Raw genomic sequence first — 23,336 nt, forward strand, 5'->3', positions numbered from 1 at the left:
GGTCCTTCAGCCCAACTTGCCCATACTGGCCAACATGTCCCAGCTACACTAGTCCCACCTGTCCGCGCTTGGTCCATATCCCTCCAAACCTGTCCTATCCATGTACCTGTCCAAATGTGTCTTAAACGTTGGGATAGTCCCAGCCTCAACTACCTCCTCTGGCAGCTTGTTCCATACACCCACCACCCTCTGTGTGAAAAAGCTCCCCCTCAAATTCCTATTCAATCTTTTCCCCTTCACATTGAATCTATGTCCTCTGGTCCACGATTCCCCTACTCTGGGCAAGAGACTCTGTGCATCGACCCGATCTATTCCTCTCATGATTTTGTCCACCTCGACAAGATCACCCCTCATCCTCCTGCGCTCCATGGAATAGACCCAGCCTACTCAACCTCACTCTGTCCCGGGGGTTTGAGCGTCAGTGTGACTTCACCGGCAGCGACACACAGCTCGTACTGTTACTCAGCGTGTGAGTCACCCAGATTCTCCTTCTACACCCCCAGGGCAGTGTCTGAACCAACACAGGACCTATATATACACAGCCTGATTTACCAGTTGTCCCACAGCTGCAGGCTACGTCCTAGCCCGAGTTGTCTGCAATTTATTTTAGTCTTGAGGTGAACTCTTGCGCAATTCTGAAATAGAACATAGAACAGCAACAGGCCCTTCGGCCCATAACGTCTATGCCAGCCATGATGCCCAGACCAGCCCTTATCTACCTGCATATAGACAATAGACAATAGATGCAGGAGTAGGCCATTCGGCCCTTCGAGCCAGCACCGCCATTCAATGTGATCATGGCTGATCATCCCCAATCAGTACCCCGTTCCTGCCTTCTCCCCATATCCCCTGACTCCTCTATTTTTAAGTCCTACCTAGCTCTCTCTTGAAAGCATCCAGAGAACCTGCCTCCACTTCCTTCTGAGGCAGAGAATTCCACAGACTCACAACTCTCTGTAAGAAAAAGTGTTTCCTCATCTCCGTTCTAAATGGTTTACTCCTTATTCTTAAACTGTGGCCCCTGGTTCTGGACTTCCCCAACATCGGGAACATGTTTCCTGCCTCTAGCGTGTCCAAACCCTTAATAATCATATATGTTTCATGAGATGCCCTCTCATCCTTCTAAACTCCAGAGTATACAAGCCCAGCCGCTCCAGTCTCTTAGCATATGACAGTCCCGCCATCCCGGGAAATAACCGGTGAACCTACGCTGCATATAATCCATATCCCTCCAGTCCCTGGATACCTTTTGCCCGATGGCAGAGGGAAGTGGAAGAACATGGAATAGTACAGCACAGCAACAGGCCCTTCGGCCCACAATGTCCGTGCCAGACATGATGCCAAGTTAAACTGATCTCCTTTGCCTGCAGGTGATCCACCTCCCTCCATTCTGGAGACGTTCCCATGGATCCATTCTTCTAAACCAGTGGTTCTTAACCTGGGGGGCCGGGACCCCCAAGGGGGGTTTGTTTGGTCGGGGCTTTACCGGGGGGACATGAAGTGGTCACAAATAACACATCAATTTGTTGAGCCCATTTTTCGGCAGCTAACAAAAGTACATATACCACATTCAGTATTGGCTGGGGCATCACTTAGAGATTTAAAACTGAAAATGGATAGTTTCTTGTTTTTAGTAACCAAAGTTATCAACGTATAATTTTTTGTGTGTTGGAAAATAAAATATAGTGGCACAGCTGGTAGACTTGCTCCCTCACACGCCAGAGATCTGTGTTCGATCCTGTCCTCGGGCACTGCCTGTGTTGAATTTGCACATTCTCCCTGCAAGCATGTGGGTTTCCTCCCACATCCCAAAGACACATTGGCTCTGTAGATTAACTTGTCTCTGTAAAATTGCCCCTAATGTGTAGGGAGTGGGTGAGGAAAGTGGGATAACAGAACTTGTGTGAATGTGGAGACAAAAATGCTGGAGAAACTCAGCGGGTGATGCAGCATCTATGGAGCGAAGGAATAGGCATGATTCGGGTTGAGACCTTTCTTCAGACTGATGGGGTGGGGGGGGAAGAAGAAAGGAAGAGGCAGAGACAGTGGGCTGTGGGAGAGCTGGGAAGGGGAGGGGAAGGAGGGACTACCTGAAATTGGAGAAGTCAATGTTCATACCGCTGGGGTGTAAACTACGAGGTGCTATGAGAATATGAGGTGCTGCTCCTCCAATTTGCGGTGGGACTCACTCTGACCATGGAGGAGGCCCTGGACAGAAAGGTCGGATTGGGAATGGGAGGGGGAGTTGAAGTGCTGAGCCACCGGGAGATCAGGTTGGTCTGAAGAAGGGTCTCGACCCGAAACGTCACCTACTCTTCGCTCCATAGATGCTGCCTCACCCGCTGAGTTTCTCCAGCATTTTTGTCTACCTTCGATTATCCCAGCATCTGCAGTTCCTTCTTAAACACGCAGTATTTTGTTCGCGTACGTATGCCAAAAAGGTTAAGATCCACTGTTCGAAACTCATAGTGCTCATAGTCACACAGCATGGCAACAGGCCCTTCGGCCCAACTCGTCAATGCTATCCAATCTGCGTTAGTCCCATTTCCCAGCATTTGACCCTCAACCCTCCATACATTGGTGTTAATATTACTAACAATCTCTCGTGGACCAATCACGTTGATGCGATGGCCAAGAGGTCAACAATGCCTCTACCTCGTGAGGACATTCAGCTGGTCTCCAGAGACTCCTACGTCAGCTGAGGAAGCACAATCTGCCACAGGCAATGATGGTCCAATTCTACACGGCCATCGTAGAGTCTGTCCTCACCTTCTCCATCATGGTCTGGTTTGGCTCAGGCACCAAGCACGACACCTGGAGGCTGCAGCGAATCGTCCGATCAGCAGAGAAGGTTATTGGCTGCAACCTTCCCTCCATTGATGAACTACACTGCAAGGGCCAGGAAGCGAGCGGGCAAGATCATCTCTGACCCCACTCGCCCTGGCCACAAACTATTTGTATCACTTCCCTCTGGTGGGCGACTCCGGACTGTCAAAGCTGCCACAGCCAGACATAAAAACAGCTTTTATCCACGAGTAGTTGCTCTACTCAACAGCCAAAAATCTGTAGCCTCCCTTTGATCTGGTATTTTGTTGGTTCACATGCTTGATCAATGGTGTTTTATTGTTAATGTTTTATTATTATTAATGTTTAGTGTTTTCTGAATCATTCGTAACTGTCACAGTATGTCATGTTGTTACTTGTGGGCGGAGCACCAAGGCAAATTCCTTGTATGGGAATACTTGGCCAATAAACTTACTTACTTACTTACAAACCTCTACAGATGCACCATAGAAATTTTACTGTTGGGATGCCTCACAGCTTGGTTTGGGAACAGCTCTGCCCAAGACCGCAAGAAATTGCAGAGAATTATGGAAGGAGTTGAGGCAGGGACTACTGCCATGTTTAAGAAACTATTAGACAGGTACATGAGAGATGGACACAAAATGCTGGAGTAACTCAGCGGGACAGGCAGCGTCTCTGAAGAGAAGGAATGGGTGACGTTTTGGATTGAGACCCTTTCATCAGACATAGACAGGTACATGGATTGGATAGGTTTGGAGGGAAATTCAGACGTGGGACTAGTGTAGATGGGACATGTTGGTCGGTGTGGGCAGGTTGGACTTGTTTCTACACTGTATGACTCTAAATTGTAGATGTAGCCCAGTCCCACACACACCACACTCCCCACCATTGTAGATGTAGCCCAGTCCCACACACACCACACTCCCCACCATTGTAGATGTAGCCCAGTCCCACACACACCACACTCCCCACCATTGTAGATGTAGCCCAGTCCCACACACGCCACACTCCCCACCATTGTAGATGTAGCCCAGTCCCACACACACCACACTCCCCACCATTGACTCCATCTACACTTCACGCTGCCTCGGGAAAGCAGCCGACACCATCAAAGACTTGTCCCTGTCCCACCCCGGTCATTCCTTCTTCTCCCCGCTCCCGTCCGGCAGAAGGTACAGAAGCTTGAAAGCGCGCACCACCAGACTCCGAGGCAGAGGGTGAAGTCTGGCCTGTCTGATGTTCGGCCCATCTTACCCATGCAAACCAAGACACCTAAGTTAGTCCCACCTGCATGCATTTGGCCCATATCCCTCTAAACCTCTCCTATCCATGTACCTGTTCAAGTGATTTCAAATGTTCATATAGTACCTGCCTCAACCACCTCCTCTGGCAGCTCGTTCCATACACCCGCCCTCTGTGTGGAAATGTTGCTCCTCAGAGGCAGGAAACATGTTCCCGATGTTGGGGGAGTCCAGAACCAGGGGCCACAGTTTAAGAATAAGGGGTAAGCCATTTAGAACGGAGACGAGGAAACACTTTTTCTCAGAGAGTTGTGAGTTTGTGGAATTCTCTGCCTCAGAGGGCGGTGGAAGCAGGTTCTCTGGATACTTTCAAGAGAGAGCGAGATAGGGCTCCTAAAGATAGCGGAGTCAGGGGATATGGGGAGAAGGCAGGAACGGGGTACTGATTGAGGATGATCAGCCATGATCACATTGAATGGCAGTGCTGGCTCGAAGGGCCGAATGGCCTCCTCCTGCACCTATTGTCTATTGCCTATTGTCAGGTTCATATTAAATCTTTCCCCTCTCACCTTAAACCCGTGTCCTCTGGTTCTTGATTCCACTACTCTGGGTAAAAGACTCTGTGCATTCACCCTATCTATTCTCCTCTTGATTTTATACACCTCTATAAGATCACCCCTCCTCATCCAAGGAGCTCCAAGGAACAAAGTCTTAGCCTGCCACCCCCTCTCTCTCCGGCATTGTCTTGTACAATTTCAGGTTGGCACGGTGGTGCAGCGGTAGAGTTGCTGCCTCATAACGCCAGAGACCCGGGTTCGATCCTGACTACGGGTGCTGTCTGTACGGGGTGTGTACCTTCTCCCCGTGACCACGTGGGTTTTCTCCAGGGATCTCCGGTTTCCTCCCACACTCCAAAGACGGGCAGGTTTGTAGGTTAATTGGCTTTGGTAAAATCGTAAACTGTCCCTAGTGAGTGTGGTGGCAGTGTACAGGGTGATCGCTGGATAGTGCCGACTCGATGGGCCGAAGGGCCTGTTTCCGTGCTGTATCTCCAAACTTCGACAAGGTTCCACATGGTAGGCTGCTCTGGAAGGTTAGATCGCATGGGATCCCAGGAGAGATAGCTGAATGGATAACAAATTGTCTCCATGGAAGGAAGCAGAGGGTGATGAGGGAAGGTTGCTTCTCAGACTGGAGGCCTGTGACTAGTGGTGGGCCTCAGGGTTCGGTGCTGGGCCCGTTACTGTTTGTCATCTACATCAATGATTTGGATGAGAACATACAGGGCAAGATTAGCAAGTTTGCTGATGATACAAAAGTGAGTGGTTTTGCAGATAGTGAAGATGGTTGTGAACGATTGCAGCAGGATCTGGATCGATTGGCCAGGTGGGCGGAGGAATGGTTGATGGAATTTAATACAGAGAAGTGTGAGGTGTTGCATTTTGGGTCATCTAACAAGGGCAGACCAACACAGTGAAGGCTAGGCCTCTGGGTAGTGTTGTAGAGCAGAGGGATCTAGGAGTGCAGGTGCATGGTTCCTTGAAGGTGGAGTCGCAGGTTGATAAGGTGGTCAAAAAGGCTTTTGGCACATTGGCCTTCATCAGTCAGAGTATTGAGTATAGAAGTTGGGAGGTCATGTTGCAGTTGTATAAGACGTTGGTGAGACCACATTTAGAATATTGTGTTCAGTTCTGGGCACCATGTTATTGGAAAGATATTGTCAAGCTTGAAAGGGTTCAGAGAGGATTTACGAGGATGTTGCCAGGACAAGAGGGTGTGAGCTATAGGGAGAGGTTGAGTAGGCTGGGTCTCTATTCCTTGGAGCGCAGGAGGATGAGGGGAGATCTTATAGAGGTGTACAAAATCATGAGAGGAATAGATCAGGTAGATGCACAGAGTCTCTTGCCCAGAGTAGGGGAATCGAAGACCAGAGGACATAGGTTCAAGGTGAAGGGAAAAGTTTTAATAGGAATCTGAGGGGTAACTTTTTCACACAAAGGATGGTGGGTGTATGGAACGAGCTGCCGGAGGAGGTAGTTGAGGCTGGGACTATCCCAACGTTTAAGAAACAGTTAGACAGGTACATGGATAGGACAGGTTTGGAGGGATATGGACCAAACGCAGGCAGGTGGGACTAGTGTAGCTGGGACATGTTGGGCGGTGTGGGCAAGTTGGGCTGAAGGGCCTGTTTCCACACTGTATCACTATGACTAGTCTAGCTGGGACATGTTGGGTGATGTGGGCAAGTTGAGCTGAAGGGCCTGTTTCCATGCTGAGTCACTCTATGACTATGATTCTATGACTGTAATAGTCTAATGATCACCCCTCAGCCTCCTGTGATCCAGATGGATTGTTGGGCAGGCTGCAGTGTTGCAGTAACTGCAAGGCGTGGACCATCTCCAGTCTGCATGGGATTCCCACCATGTTGAACGTTCTTGGTACGTAACTCTAAACTTGGTGAAGATTACTTTTGTTGCCGATGTTACTGCGACTCACTTCCTCCTTTGATACTGGAACCTTCAGACAGACCATGTGGTCTCTAAACTGCAGTTCCATTTTCTTATGCGGTCTGGCTAATATTTAATTTCATTGCCCTAGCGATCACCGCCTCTATTCCCCCCCCCCCGCACATGCACCCCCCCCCCCCCCCCCCCCCGCACATCCATCCAACGTCTTTATGCTCAGAACGATACAATGATTAATGCTTGTTGATGTTCCCTCTGTTATATTCCCTATTTCATTGTTTAGTGCGGTCAGGCTGTACGTGTCGCGAGGTACAGTGAACAGCTTGGTCGTGGTGTGTTGTACTGTATCTGAGGACCTGTATCCCACAGAACCCGTTACTTGCAGTCTATAAAACCATGAAGAGAATAGATAATGTGAGTGCACAGAGTCCTTTAGAACGCTCCTTTAAGGAGATGAGGGGGAATTTCTTTAGTCAGAGGGTGGTGAATCTGCGGAATTCATTGCCACAGAAGGCTGTGGAGGCCACGTCAATGGGTATTACTAAGGCAGAGATAGACAGAACCTTGATTAGTACGGGTGTCAGGGGCTATGGGGAGAAGGCAGGAGAATGGGGTTAGGAGGGAGAGATAGATCAGCCATGCTGCCTGGCCCGCTGAGTTACTCCAGCACTCTGTGAAACGTCACCTATCCATGTTCTCCACAGATGCTGCCTGACCCGCTGAGTTACTCCAGCACTCTGTGAAACGTCACCTATCCATGTTCCCCACAGATGCTGCCTGACCCGCTGAGTTACTCCAGCACTCTGTGAAACGTCACCTATCCATGTTCCCCACAGATGCTGCCTGACCCGCTGAGTTATGGTGCAGCAGCATCTATGGAGGTAAGGAAATAGGCAACGTTTCGGGCCGAAATCCTTCTGGAAATAGGCAACGTTTCGGGCCGAAACCCTTACGGGTTTCAACCCAAAACGTTGCCTATTTCCTTAGCTCCATAGATGCTGCCTGACCCGCTGAGTTACTCCAGCACTCTGTGAAACGTCACCTATCCATGTTCTCCACAGATGCTGCCTGACCCGCTGAGTTACTCCAGCACTCTGCAGTTCCTGAGATCAACACTTTCTTCCTCAGTTATCAGACTCGGTGGGCCCGCTCTGTATCTAAACTAAACTAAAGGTTGGTGCCTTGTTGCGGGAGAGGGGTGGCCTCTGGTCTACAACTCCCACCCGCAGCGACTGGGGACAGTGACGTACAGTGAGTACCCAGACAATCCTGAGCTGATTAAGGGGAGGGATTCCCACAAATAGCGTGCAGCGAGGGAGCTTTGCGATGGGACACTTCAATAGACAATAGGTGCAGGAGGAGGCCATTCGGTCTACAACTAGCACCGCCATTCAATGTGATCATGGCTGATCATTCCCAATCAGTACCCCGTTCCTGCCTTCTCCCCATATCCCCTGACTCCGCTATCTTTAAGTGCCCTATCTAGCTCTCACTTGAAAGTATCCAGAGAACCGGCCTCCACCGCCCTCTGAGGCAGAGAATTCCACACTCACAACTCTGTAAGCAAAAGTGTTTCATCGTCTCCGTTCTAAATGACTTACTCCTTATTCTTAAACTGTGGCCCCTGGTTCTGGACTCCCCCAACATCGGGAACATGTTTCCTGCCTCTAGCGTGTCCAAACCCTTAATAATCTTATATGTTTAATAATATTTTATTCGTATGGCTGTATGGTGACTATATATTTCACTGTACCAATTGGTACCTGTGACAATAAATGTCTCTTGTCTTGTTTCAATGAGATATCCTCTCATCCTTCTAAACTCCAGTATACAAGCCCAGCCGCTCCAGTATACAAGCTCAGCATTTGACAGTCCCGCCATCCCGGATATTAACCTGGTGAACCTACGCTGCACTCCCTCAATAGCAAGAATGTCCTTCCTCAAATTAGGGGACCAAAACTGCACACAATACTCCAGGTGTGGTGTCACTAGGGCCCTGTACAACTGCAGAGTGACCTCTTTGCTCCTGTACTCGACTCTTCTTGTTATGAAGGCCAGCGAGGGAGCTTTGCGATGGGACTCTTCATTAACTTTTCCATCCCCCCTGCATTAGCAGCAGGTTGTATCTGCTTGTCCGCTGCCTTTGAAGTGTTACAACGCTGCTCTCTGTACTTCTGTCTAATCCTCGCTGCCCTCCCGGGCCACATTCATTGTCTCTGCCACATCAAACACATGCCACTGAGCCGCACACACACACACACACACACACACAGGCTCTGGAGACCAGCCTTAGCTCCAGCCCTCACCTCAGTCAAAGACCAACGGCGCGGTGAGCAGTCCCTGTGAGCTGTGTCAGCGTTTATTAAACCATCTCCCCACAGCAGAGGGTGGTGAATCTGTGGAATTCTTTGCCACAGACGGCTGTGGAGGCCAAGTCCATGGATATTTGTTTTGGCAGAGCTAGATAGATTCTTGATTAGTGCGGGTGTCAGGGGTTATGTGGAGCAGGCAGGAGAATGGGGTTAGGAGGGAGAGATAGATCAGCCGTGATTGAATGGCGGAGTAGACTCGATGGGCCAAATGGCCTAATTCTGCTCCTATCACTTATGACCTTATGCATCAATTTAGTTTAGTTTAGAGATACAGCGTGGAAACAGGCCCAGCGATCTCCACACATTAACACTATCCTACACACACTATGGACAATTATTACCGAAGCCAATTAACCTACAAACCTGTACGTCTTTGGAGTGTGGGAGGAAACCGGAGCACCCGGAGTAAACCCACTACGGGTGCTGGCTGTACAGAGTGTGTACGTTCTCCTCGTGACTTTTCTCCGGGTGCTCCGGTTTCCTCCCACACTCCCAGTGTGTGTAGGATAGTGCTAGGGTGTGGGGTGATCGCTGGAGGAGATGAAAGGTGGGCTGAATGGCCTGTTTCTGTGCTGTCTCTCGAATGTCGAAAGAGAGTTTGTTGTGACTGTAATTGTGCTGTTGTCACCCACAATATATAACATACTACTGCCTCCTAGGCTGATGCTTGCTGGCCAGACTGCCGGGATAGTAACATAGAAACATAGACAATAGGTGCAGGAGGAGGCCATTCGGCCCTTCGAGCCAGCACCGCCATTCATTGTGATCATGGCTGATCGTCCCCTATCAATAACCCGTGCCTGCCTTCTCCCCATATCCCTTGACTCCACTAGCCCCTAGAGCTCTATCTAACTCTCTCTTATATCCATCCAGTGATTTGGCCTCCACTGCCCTCTGTGGCAGGGAATTCCACAAATTCACAACTCTCTGGGTGAAAAAGATTTTTCTCACCTCAGTCTTAAATGACCTCCCCTTTATTCTAAGACTGTGGCCCCTGGTTCTGGAGATGCCCAGTGAGATAGGTCTGAATAAACCACACACACACACGCACGCACGCGCACACGCACACACACACACGTGTTTCCTCATCTCCGTTCTAAATGGCTTACCCCTTATTCGTAAACTGTGGCCCCTGGTTCTGGATTCCCCCAACATTGGGAACATGTTTCCTGCCTCTAGCGTGTCCAAACCCTTAATAATCTTATATGTTTCAATGAGATAGCCTCTCATCCTTCTAAACTCCAGAGTGTACAAGCCCAGCTGCTCCATTATCTCAGCATATGACAGTCCCACCTTCCCGGGAATTAACCTTGTAAACCTACGCTGCACTCCCTCAATAGCAAGAATGTCCTTCCTCAAATTAGGGGACCAAAACTGCACACAATACTCCAGGTGTGATCTCACTAGGGACCTGTACAACTGCAGAAGGACCTCTTTGCTGCTATACTCAACTCCTCTTGTTATGAAGGCCAACATGCCATTCGCTTTCTTCACTGCCTGCTGTACCTGCATGCTTACTTTCAGTGACTGATGAACAAGGACCCCCAGATCCCGTTGGACCTCCCCCGCTGAGTTTCCCCAGCACTCTGTGTTTTGCATCAATCTATATCAATGACTCTGCAAGTTTGACTATTTGCTTTCATACATGTGATGTGCCTGTATTAAATTCAACTAAAACCTTGAATCAAAACAATCTATTAATAGCGCGCTCATCCCCAAACACCCCACCCTCTTAGACAATGCTGGGAATATAATTACGTGGAATTCTCTGCCTCAGAGGGCGGTGGAGGCAGGTTCTCTGGATGCTTTCAAGAGAGAACTAGATAGGGCTCTTAAAGATAGCGGAGTCAGGGGATATGGGGAGAAGGCAGGAACGGGGTACTGATTGGGGATGATCAGCCATGATCACAATGAATGGCGGTGCAGGAGGTGCAGGAGTAGGCCATTCGGCCCTTCGAGCCAACACCGCCATTCAATGTGATCATGGCTGATCATCCCCAATATGTTTCATAGAAACATAGAAACATAGAAACATAGAAATTAGGTGCAGGAGTAGGCCATTCGGCCCTTCGAGCCTGCACCGCCATTCAATATGATCATGGCTGATCATCCAACTCAGTATCCCGTACCTGCCTTCTCTCCATACCCCCTGATCCCCTTAGCCACAAGGGCCACATCTAACTACCTCTTAAATATAGCCAATGAACTGGCCTCAACTACCCTCTGTGGCAGAGAGTTCCAGAGATTCACCACTCTCTGTGTGAAAAAAGTTCTTCAATGAGATGTCCTCTCATCCTTCTAAACTCCAGAGTGCACAAGCCCAGCCGCTTGGTTCTCTACCAAGACTAGTGTGTAGCCTCAGCCTGCCATCTAGGGGAAGGCTGAGCTCTGCTGGCCCCAGCTGGTTCCATAGGAGGTGATGGACCATGGTGGGGAACCCTGCATTGCATATGGACAATGTTCTCCCCGCCCGCGGCCCCAGAACAGGCCTGGCCACCGGCAGCTCTGCCGCGGTGAGACGCAATACATCAGATGCCCGAGTCACAAACACAACACGTGGACATGTTGGGCCAAGGTGAAGATTGAACTTGGGTCCCTGGTGCTGGGAGGCAGCAGCTCTACCCGCTGCACCAGGTCTCCGTCCACAGTGCAGAAGTTGCTCTAGTTTTCCAGTTACAATATACACACAACGCACATCGATAATGTCCCACAGAAGGCTGTCCTCACCCCCCCCCCCTCCCAGCCCAGCCCAGCCCAGCCCAGCCCAGCCCACGGATCAACAACAGAGACAATGGAAACTGTGCTGGTCAGAGGTCACGGTCGGGCCAGAGGTCATGGAGGGTCAGAGGTCAGAAGCCATGGTTCAGTCCGAGGTCAGTCCGGTCAAAGGTCACAGTGAGGTCAGAGGTCGTGAGGGCCAGAGGTCGCGGCCAGGTCAGAAGCCATGGTTCAGTCAGAGGTACGTCCGGTCAAAGGTCACAGTGAGGTCAGAGGTTGCGGCCGGACCAGAGGTTGCGGTGAGGGCCAGAGGTCGCGGCGAGAGCTAGAGGTCGCAGCAAGGGCCAGAGGTCGCGGTGAGGGCCAGAGGTCGCAGCAAGGGCCAGAGGTCGCAGTGAGGGCCAGAGGTCGCAGCAAGGGCCAGAGGTCGCAGTGAGGGCCAGAGGTCGCGGTGAGGGCCAGAGGTCGCAGCAAGGGCCAGAGGTCGCGGTGAGGGCCAGAGGTCGCGGCGAGAGCTAGAGGTCGCGGCGAGGGCCAGAGGTTGCGGTGAGGGCCAGAGGTTGCGGTGAGGGCCAGAGGTCGTGGCTAGGGCCAGAGGTCGTGGCTAGGGCCAGAGGTCGTGGCTAGGGCCAGAGGTCGCGGCGAGGGCCAGAGGTCGCAGCAAGGGCCAGAGGTCGCAGCAAGGGTCAGAGGTCGCGGCGAGGGCCAGAGGTCGCGGCTAGGGCCAGAGGTCGTGGCTAGGGCCAGAGGTCAGAGCTGAATCATGTGGGGGGTCACATATAAACCGTGCTCATGGCCATTGTGCAGCCGGGCAGCCGCAGAACTACAACGTTTAAAATAGATGGAAGATCATTACCCTTCCCGTGTGGTAGTGCGAGTTGAACTCATCGCCAATTCTTCTCAGCTCCTGGCCGATCCATACCTCAGGTGGCACTTCCAGGGTGGGTGATCCAGAGCTCCCCTGCAGCCTGTCCTGCTGCTCCATGCGCTCCACTCCTGCAACATAACATGCAAGATGCAAGGTTAGATTTCTGGCACCCTGCTACACTTTATTGTCACGTGGACCGAGAGACAGCGAGATAAATCCCCAGTCACCGTCCCATGGTCTTCAATGGGCCTGTCCCACTTACGCGACTGTTTCGGCGACTGCCGGCACCCGTCATAGGTCGTTACAGGTCGGCGAAAATGTTCAACGTGTTGAAAATCCAGCGGCGACCAGAAAGACGCTACGACTCTTTGGGCGACTGAGGAGACGACTCATGACCGTACAGGCGACATGTCGCGGGGTGAAGCCTGTACGGTCGTGAGTAGTCGCACAAAGAGTCGTACCTTGTTCTGGTCGCCTGCAACGACCTATGACGAGTGCCGGCAGTCACCGTAAAAGTTACGTAAAAGTGGGACAGGCTCGTCATTGTCTCCTGTACCGCGCTGCATTCACATACCCGTCACACAGGGAGGGTCTCGACCCGAAACGTCACCCATTCCTTCTCACCAGAGATGCTGCCTGGCCCGCTGAGTTACTCCAGCACTCTGTGTCTGTCTAAAGAAATAGATATTTAAGGAGAGTTTTATAGAGGGAGATAGATGATGGGGTGAGTGTTCTTTGCCCTGCCAATGGGAAGCATGGATTATTCACGAGGCCAGTTTCGGAGGGAGCTGGTGCTGGCTCGAAGGGCCGCATGGCCTGCTCCTGCACCTATTGTGAATTTTGAATGGGTCTGAAGAAGGGTCTGGACCCGAAACGTCACCTGCAAATTTGTCATGCAACACCTCCCCTTCATGAAGCCATGCGGACTTTAGCCTATTTTATCGCAAACTTCTAAGTAAGCTGCAACCTCATCCTTTATAATAATGGACTCTAGACAATAGGTGCAGGAGTAGGCCATTCGGCCCTTCAAACCAGCACCGCTATTCAATGTGATCATGGCTGATCAACCCCAATCAGTACCCCGTTCCTGCCTTCTCCCCATATCCCCTGACTCCGCTATCTTTAAGAGCCCTATCTAGCTCTCTCTTGAAAGTATCCAGAGAACCTGCCTCCACCGCCCTCTGAGGCAGAGAATTCCACAGACTCACCACTCTCTGTGAGAAAAAGTGTTTCCTCGTCTCCGTTCTAAATGGCTTACCCCTTATTCTTAAACTGTGGCCCCTGGTTCTGGACTCCCCCAACATCGGGAACATGTTTCCTGCCTCTAGCGTGTCCAAACCCTTAATAATCTTATATGTTTCAATAAGACTTCCTGTCATCCCTCTAAAATCTAACCAAACCACCAAAGTTAGACCAACCGGTCTATAGCGCCTACTATTCTGCTTTGATCCCTTCTTGTGCAGCGGGGTAATATTGGCAATTTTCCAATCCTCTGGGACCTCTCCTGACTAGTGATTCTTGAAATATCACTATCAATGCCTCCACAATCTCTAACGCCACCTCTGTCAGAACCGTAGGGTGCCGCCCATCCGGTCCAGGTGACTCATCCACCTTCAGCCCGTTCAGCTTCCCAAGCACCTTCTCCCTGGTAATGGCCACTCCACTAACTCTTCCCCCCCTGACTCTCTTGAACTCAGGCACATTGTTGGTGTCTTCCACTATGAAGTTATTCATCTCCTCTTCCATTCTTTTATTCCCCATTATCACATCTCCTTCATCATTCTTCAGCGGCCCAACGTCCACTCATGCCCCTTTCTTGCTCTTTATATCACTAAAGAAACTCTTGCTATCCTCTTTTATATTCGTGGCTTATAGGCTACTGTCCGATTCACCTCCACCCCATTGCGGACATTGGACTTTGTCTGTGGAACTGATGCGCTACAATGCTGAGAACTAGATTCTGCACAAGAAGGAACTGCAGATGCTGGAAAATCGAAGGTAGACAAAATTGCTGGAGAAACTCAGCGGGTTTCGGCCCGAAACGTTGCCAATTTCCTTCGCTCCATAGATGCTGCCGCACCTGCTGAGTTTCTCCAGCAATTTTGTCTACCTACTATATTCTGCACTCTGTATCTTCCCCATTGCTCTAACCCTTGATAACATCTATGTACAGCATCTGATTTGTTGGCTGCCTCGGCAAGGCCAGCAGCATCATCAAGGACCAGACTCACCCCGGCCACTCCCTCTTCTCCCCTCTCCCATCAGGCAAAAGGTACAGAAGTGTGAAAACGCACACCTCCAGATTCAGGGACAGTTTCATCCCAGCTGTTATCAGGCAACTCAACCATCCGACCACAACCAGAGAGCAATGCAGAACTACTATCTACCTCATTGGTCACCCTGCCAGTCTGAAGAAGGGTCTCAACCCGAAACGTCACCCATTCCTTCGCTCCATAGATGCTGCCTCACCCGCTGAGTTTCTCCAGCATTTTTGTCTACCTTCGATTTTTCCAGCATCTGCAGTTCTTTCTTAAACACTTGGACTATCTTTGATCTGACTTCATCTTGCACTAAACGTTATTCCCTTATCATGTATCTGTACACTGTGGACAGCTCGATTGTAACCATGTGTTGTCTTTCCGCTGACTGGTTAGCGTGCAACAACAGCTTCCACTGTACCTCGGTACACGGGACAATAAACTAAACTGAACTGAAACTGAGTAATAGAATGTTTTGATGCAGGAGTCATCCACTTGATTGGATAATATCACACAGGAAGGGAGCAGACAGTGCTGGCTTGTTGACCGAATGTTCCTTCCTCTTTCCCCGTAACTCTCAATGTTCTCCCTTTAAACCAGAGTCCGAATTCCCCTTTTCAAAGTCACAGTTAAATCTGACTCCACTATCGTTCACGGCGCTACCTCACAGCGCCAGAGACCCGGAAACCTCCGTACAGGTGACAACAATAAACCTCAACGGGCCTGTCCCACTTACGCAACTTTTTCGCCGACTGCCGGCTCCCGTCATAGGGCGTTGCAGGTCGCAGAAAATGTTCGACATGTTGAAAATCCAGCGGCGACCAGAAAGACGCTACGACTCTTTGGGCGACTGAGGAGACGACTCACGACCGTACAGGCGACATGTCACGGGGTGAAGCCTGTACGGTCGTGAGTAGTCGTACCTTGTTCTGGTCGCCGCTGGATTTTCAACATGTTGAACATTTCGGCGACCTGCTGCGACTATGACGGGTGCCGACAGTCGCAGAAAAAGTCGCGTAAGTGGGACAGGCCCTCGACTTAAACATGAACAATGCTTCTCTGATAAGCTACAGCGCTGTAAGACTATGTTCCGCTCTCTGGTACATTTGACTTTCAGAAGCCCCCATGGTGCTTGAGTAGGGCCTGAGTGTACTTGTGTATAGAAACATAGAAACATAGACAATAGGTGCAGGAGGAGGCCATTCAGCCCTTCGAGTCTGTACCGCCATTCAATATGATCATGGCTGATCATCCAACTCAGTATCCTGTACCTGCCTTCTCTCCATACCCCCTGATCCCTTTAGCCACAAGGGCCACATCTAACTCCCTCTTAAATATAGCCAATGAACTGGCCTCAACTACCTTCTGTGGCAGAGAATTCCAGAGATTCACCACTCTCTGTGTGAAAAATGTTTTTCTCATCTCGGACCTAAAAGACTTCCCCCTTATCCATAAACTGTGACCCCTTGTTCTGGACTTCCCCAACATCGGGAACAATCTTCCTGCATCTAGCCTGTCCAACCCCTTAAGAATTTTGTAAGTTTCTATAAGATCCCCCCTCAATCTTCTAAATTCTAGTGAGTACAAGCCGAGTCTATCCAGTCTTTCTTCATATGAAAGTCCTGCCATCCCAGGAATCAGTCTGGTGAACCTTCTCTGTACTATAGAATGAATTGACTGGACAGCGCACAAATATTCTCACCATACAACAAGAAACTTAAACCAAACACTCTCTGTAAAGGGCCTGTCCCACTTGGCCATTTTTTCGGCGACTGCCGGCATCATCGACTGACATATCAGGTCACCGACAAAGTCGCGGCGGTGACGAAGTATTGACGAGCTGTGTCTCCGCAAGTGTCGCATCATTTTTTTTGTCGCCGCTGGATTTTGAAACGTTCAAAAAATTTCGGTGACCCTGATACGCCAGTCAATTATGCCGGCAGCCGCGGAAAAAAACCGTTAGGCCCTTTACTGTAAAGCTACAGCGGTATATATAACACTATATTCTGCACTCGTACATAGTATGGAGTGTTTGGACAGCACACAAGGCTTTCACTGTACAATAATAAACTTAAACCAAGCACTACAACGCTGTAATATTCTGCACGCTGGGATTTTCGCCTTTGCACAAACCTGTTGTACATGTGTATCGTTTGATTGCTCTCAGTTGAGTTTATTGTCCCGTGTACCGAGGTACAGTGAAAAGCTTTTTGTTGCGTGCTAACCAGTCAGCGGAAAGACAATACATGATTATAATCGAGCCGTCCACAGTGTACAGATACATGATAAAGGGAATAACATGAATAATATTTAGCAGTATGATAGTAGGAATTGAGTGGACAGCACACAACAAAGGATTTCCACTATCTTGGTACACCTGACATTGACAAGACTATACCTCCCCCCAATGCCGGCCTGATGTCCATCAATGTCAGATCCACACACTGCAAGTCTGCCCATCTCACTAACTCACTCAGGCTTCCACTAAAACCCCTTTGTTCCTTCCAAGATGGAGCCCAACCCAGGTGACTATCTGTGTGCTCGCCACAGAAGCAGATCTAATTTGAGGAAGGACATTCTTGCTATTGAGGGAGTGCAGCGTAGGTTTACAAGGTTAATTCCCGGGATGGCGGGACTGTCATATGCTGAGAGAATGGAGCAGCTGGGCTTGTACACACTGGAGTTTAGAAGGATGAGAGGAAATCTTATTGAAACATATAAGATTGTTAAGGGTTTGGACACGCTAGAGGCAGGAAACTTGTTCCCGATGTTGGGGGAGTCCAGAACCAGGGGCCACAGTTTAAGAATAAGGGGTAAGCCATTTAGAACGGAGATGAGGAAACACTTTTTCTCACAGAGAGTGGTGAGTCTGTGGAATTCTCTGCCTCAGAGGGCGGTGGAGGCAGATTCTCTGGATACTTTCAAGAGAGAGCTAGATAGGGATCTTAAAGATAGTGGAGTCAGGGGATATGGGGAGAAGGCAGGAACGTGGTACTGATTATGGATGATCAGCCATGATCACATTGAATGGTTTGAAGGGCCGAATGGCCTACTCCTGCACCTATTGTATATTATCACATATTACAATCGCTCAACGTTCTTAAATCTCTACTCCCTTATCATGTATCTGTACACTGTAAATGGCTCGATTGTAATCATGTATTGTCTTTCCGCTGACTGGTTAGCACGCAACAAAAGCTTTTCACTGTACCTTGGTACACGTGACAATAAACTAAACTCAAATGAAACATTTCTCTGATAGCAATAGGCACTGTCACACAGAGAAACCTAACTGAAAACCCCCAGATTAATTTCACTATTAACCACTTAACCACAGTATCAATGTATTGAGTTACTGAGTCTTTATGTAGAAAGCCAGCGTGTGTTGGAAAACTATCATCATCGCGAGGGCTTGGACTAGGTGACATGTTGTGTCTCTGACCTCCGGCCTCTGACGGCATTCCTGCCAAAGCCACCCTGCCTGACTCACGGCTGACCCACCAACCCGTCAATAGAAAGGTCCCGACCTAAAACGTCACCTATCCATGTTCTCCACAGATGCTGCCTGACCCGCTGAGTTACTCCAGCACTCTGTGTTCTACGCAAGATTCCAGCATCCGCAGAGTCTCGAGTCTTTGCAGAATTCAGACTCTTGTTATCAAAAGCAAATCCTTGCAATCAGCCAGGACATTTCAATGATAATAAATCCTGAGATATTCCTTATCCTTCAATCTTCTCAGCTCATTCACAACGTGACAATGCCGTATAATTGCAAACCTATTCATGTCAAGAGAAAGATGCTTATAGGCGCTGTGGTTATAGATAACCGGTTGTGATTGTGTGGCGCAGATGATATTTAAACAGCAGAAGAATTGGCACCTACAGACAGCATCAGAGCGGAATGACATGGGCTCCTCTACACACACAGCCCCCACTTTCTTTGACCACACCACTGTCCTCATTCAGTCTTGCATTCTCTGCTGTATAGTCACTGACGGGCAAAATCAAATACACAGCATGCAGCATGTACCGCATCTACACAAGGATAAACAAGTGTGACGTTTCACAGAGTGCTGGAGTAACTCAGCAGGTCAGGCAGCATCTGTGGAGAACATGGATAGGTGACGTTTCACAGAGTGCTGGAGTAACTCAGCGGGTGCAGCAGCATCTATGGAGCGAAGGAAATAGGCAACGTTTCGGGACGAAACCCGTAAGGGTTTCGGCCCGAAACGTTGCCTATTTCCAGATGGATTTCGGCCCGAAACGTTGCCTATTTCCTTAGCTCCGTTGGTCAGGTAGCATCTGTGGAGCATTGAGGGGGATAGACAACAGACAACAGACAATATGTACCTAAGTTGAATAGGATCCCGAGGGGCAATTTTTTTTTACACAAAGGGTGGTGGGTGTATGGAACCAGCTGCCGGAGGAGGTATTTGAGGCTGGTAGCATCACAATGTACCAAAAACAACATTTGGACAGGTACATGGATAGGACAGGTTTGGAGGGATATGGGCCAAAGGCAGGCTGGTGGGACTGGTGTAGATGGGAATGTTGGTCAGCATGGGCAAAATGGGCCAAAGGGCCTGTTTTCATGACTCTATGTGATCCAAAGCCACATAATAATTAAAGTGCAGTTTGCTCACATATTTTCCCCACCTACTTGGGCTTTGATTTTAATAGCTGTTCTGTGAAGATTATCCATGGAGATAGCAGAATTTAAACCCTGTGTGTTCGCAAGTTTTACACATAAAGCTAAATGTCTGAAGAAGGGTTTCGTCCCGAAACGTTGCCTATTTCCTTCACTCCATAGATGCTGCCTCACCCGCTGAGTTTCTCCAGCACTTTTGTCTACCTTCGATTTTCCAGCATCTGCAATTCCTTCTTAAACTAAATGTATCATCAATTGCATATCGGACACAAACACATTTGTATCCGCTTTGGTCAGCCCGTTATACGAAAGATGCCATTGAACTGGGAAAGGTGCAGAGAAGATTTATGAGGATGTTGCCAGGACTCGAGGGCCTGAGCTATAGGGAGAGGTTGGGGTAGGCTGGGTCTCTATTCAATGGAGCGCAGGAGGACGAGGCGAGGGGTGATCTTGTAGAGGTGTACAAAATCATGAGAGGAATAGATCGGGTAGATTACAGGGTTTCAGCTACAAGGAGCGGTTGGGACAGATTTGGATCGTTTTCCAGAGCATACGGTGAGACTGGAAAGAAGACCATAACAAGAGGAATCGAATATAGGAGCAAAGAGGTCCTTCTGCAGTTGTACAGGGCCCTAGTGAGACCACACCTGGAGTATTGTGTGCAGTTTTGGTCCTCTAATTTAAGGAAGGACATTCTTGCTATTGAGGGAGTGCAGCGTAGGTTTACAAGGTTAATTCCCGGGATGGCGGGACTGTCATATGCTGAGAGAATGGAGCAGCTGGGCTTGTACACTCTGGAGTTTAGAAGGATGAGAGGCTATCTCATTGAAACATATAAGATTGTTAAGGGCATGGACACGCTAGAGGCAGGAAACATGTTCCCAATGTTGGGGGAGTCCAGAACCAGGGACCACAGTTTAAGAATAAAGGGGTAAGCCATTTAGAACGGAGACGAGGAAACACTTTTTCACACAGAGAGTTGGGAGTCTGTGGAATTCTCTGCCTCAGAGGGCGGTGGAGGCCGGTTCTCTGGATACTTTCAAGAGAGAGCTAGATAGGGCTCTTAAAGATAGCGGAGTCAGGGGATATGGGGAGAAGGCAGGAACGGGGTACTGATTGGGGATGATCAGCCATGATCACATTGAATGGCGGTGCTGGCTCGAAGGGCCGAATGGCCTACTCCTGCGTCTATTGTCTATTGATCAAATGATGAGAGGCGTAGATATGGTAGACAGTCAGAACCATTTTCCCTGAGGGCATACCTTTAAGATGAGAGGGGTAAAAGTTTAAAGGAGATGTGTGGGGCAGGAACGTGCTGCCAGGGGTGGTGGTGGAGGCAGATACGTTAGTGGTGACCTATGGATATGCAGGGAATGGAGGGATATGGATTATCAGGTAACAGCCCTGTCCCACGGTACGAGTTCATTCCAAGAGCTCTCCCGAGTGTAAAAAAAATCAAACTCGTGGTAAGCACGGAGAATGAACGTAGCGGGTACGTCGGAGCTCGGGGACGTCTCTTAGCGGCTCGTAACGCTAACGGCAGGTACTCGGGAAGACTCGCTAACGGCAGGTAAGCACGGGAAGACTCGTGAAGATTTTTCAACATGTTGAAAAATGTCCACGAGAGCCCCGAGTACCGACGAGCGGCCATTACCGTAAATCTCCGAGTTCGAATCAGGGCAAACTCGGGAGAACTCTTGGAATGAACTTGTGGGACAGTGCTTTAAGTAAGAGTTGGTCTTGGCATCACATTCGGCACGGATATCGTGTGGGCGGGGTGGGGGGGTCAGGGCACGGAGGCATCAGCCTCTCACCGGGTCTCGGGTATGGTGACACCAGGTCTCACCTCGTGACGGGCTCCCGGCACCAATCGCCACCGCCAACGCCGGCTGGGTTGGTGACTCCTCCATCTTCACTTCCCCCACACGCTCGGCCTGGCCCGGCTGCACGGCCTCCTGCTACAGAGAGACACCACCTCATGTGCCATTGATATTCACCCCCGTCACCACATCATGGAGAGGAAACATTTAGAGGATAAAATAGCAATTAAAAGACATGTGGACAGGTACACGGATAGGACAGGCTTAGAGGGATATGGGACAAACGTGGGCAGGTGGGACTAGCTCAGATGAGGCATGTTGGTCGGCCTGGATGAGTTGGGCCGAAGGGCCTGTTTCTGTGTTGTTGGACTCTGTGACTAATTTTTTTAAGAAGGAACTGCAGATGCTGGAAAATCGAAGGTAGACAAAAATGCTGGAGAAACTCAGCGGGTGCAGCAGCATCCCTACTCCCTGATGCTGCTTCACCCGCTGAGTTTCTCCAGCACTTCTGTCTACCTTCTGTGACTAATTTACTGAGCAAGACACGGCACCACTAAACGGTGGAAAAATGTTATGTCGCCTGCCACGAAAACCCAACACAAAAGAACGCATTGCCCTGTTCCTGAGAAGTTGCTGCCTGCTCCCAGGTTTTAGTGTAGTTTAGAGATACGGCACGGAAACAGGCCCTTCGGCCCACCTAGCCCGTGCTGACCAGCGATCCCCACACACATACACTACCCTACACACACTAGGGACAATTTAACAGTTTTAAACCAAGCCAATGAACCTACAAACCTGCACGTCTTTGGAGTGTGGGAGGAAACCGGAGCACCCGGAGAAAACCCGCGCGGGGAGAAGGTACAAACTCCGTACAGACAGCACCCGTAGTCAGGATGGAACCCGGGTCTCTGGCGCTGTGAGGCAGCAGCTCTACCCGCTGCACCACCGTGCTGCCTGATGTAGATGGTGATTGCACACTCGATACAGGGTTAAGATTGGGGATTGACACTAACCCAGTGCAGTGAGGCCCAGACCCTGACTAACTCACCCACTCAACGGACTGGTGATATAACAACACAGTGGCGAAACACTGGATCCTGGATCAGGATTGTTATATATTAGTCATTTGTTGTTTTGTTGTAAGGAATATCTGGCAGAGATAGGCAAGAGTAACTCAGCGGGTCAGGCAGCATCTGTGGAGAACATGGATAGGTGACGTTTCACAGAGTGCTGGAGTAACTCAGCGGGTCAGGCAGCATCTGTGGAGAACATGGACAGGTGACGTTTCACAGAGTGCTGGAGTAACTCAGCGGGTCAGGCAGCATCTGTGGAGAACATGGATAGGTTCCCCGTTAGTATCACTGCCTGTCATGCTGGAGACGAGGACTGGGAGATAAGTTTGTCCCAGTTCCTCCTTGTATAATAAACGTGTGATGTTTCATGTTGGGACCCATCTTCAGACTGAATATATGGCAATGCTTTCTGTATAGCGAGGGTGGCACGGTGGTGCAGCGGGTAGAGTTGCTGCCTCACAGCACCAGAGACCCCGGTTCCATCCTGACTACGGGCGCTGTCTGTACGGAGTTTGTACCTTCTCCCCGTGACCTGCGTGGGTTTTCTCCGGGTGCTCCGGTTTCCTTCCACGTCCCAAAGACGTGCGGGTTTGTAGGTTGTTCAAAAAGGAACTGCAGATGCTGGAATATCGAAGGTACACAAAATTGCTGGGGAAACTCAGCGGGTGCAGCAGCATCTATGGAGCGAAGGAAATAGGCGACGTTTCGGGCCGAAACCCTTCTTCAGACTGTTTCGGGTTTGTAGGTTCATTGGCTTGGTATAAAATGAAAAGTTGTCCCTAGTGTGTGTAGGATAGTGTTAATGTGCCGGGGATCGCTGGTCGACGCGCTGCGTCTCTACACTAAAGCTAGTAGTGTGTTGTGTTAGTTTGAAGTGTACACACTGTTGTAAATAACTGGATATGTGGGAGTCGGTGAACAAGTCCGCGGCTACTGGCAGTCGCTGCTTGCGCTCACATCCATCACAGGTGGCAGAGTAACGTCGCTGCTGCTGCTGCTGCTGCTGTTGTTGTTGTTGTGTTCCCCTCTCCCCCCTCTCCTGTCCCTCCTCTCCTCTCCCCCACCGCC

At 49.9% G+C, this 23,336-nt stretch overlaps 1 protein-coding gene across 1 annotated transcript in view; it reads right to left on the reverse strand.

Moving 5' to 3' along the window:
* Positions 1-21,502, reverse strand: part of bcl2l11 (BCL2 like 11) — a 29,576-nt gene extending 8,074 nt beyond the window's left edge. Inside the window, exons 1-2 of the mRNA XM_033022027.1 lie at positions 21,222-21,502; positions 12,458-12,597 (exon numbers count right to left, since the gene is read on the reverse strand). Of these exons, the coding sequence (XP_032877918.1) occupies positions 12,458-12,597; positions 21,222-21,285 (204 nt within the window). The 5' untranslated portion in view covers positions 21,286-21,502. The remainder of the gene's footprint in view (positions 1-12,457; positions 12,598-21,221) is intronic.
* Between the last annotated feature and the right edge of the window lie 1,834 nt (positions 21,503-23,336).

The sequence above is a fragment of the Amblyraja radiata genome, chromosome 5 (assembly GCF_010909765.2).
Source record: "Amblyraja radiata isolate CabotCenter1 chromosome 5, sAmbRad1.1.pri, whole genome shotgun sequence".
In the NCBI taxonomy this organism is placed as follows: domain Eukaryota; kingdom Metazoa; phylum Chordata; class Chondrichthyes; order Rajiformes; family Rajidae; genus Amblyraja; species Amblyraja radiata.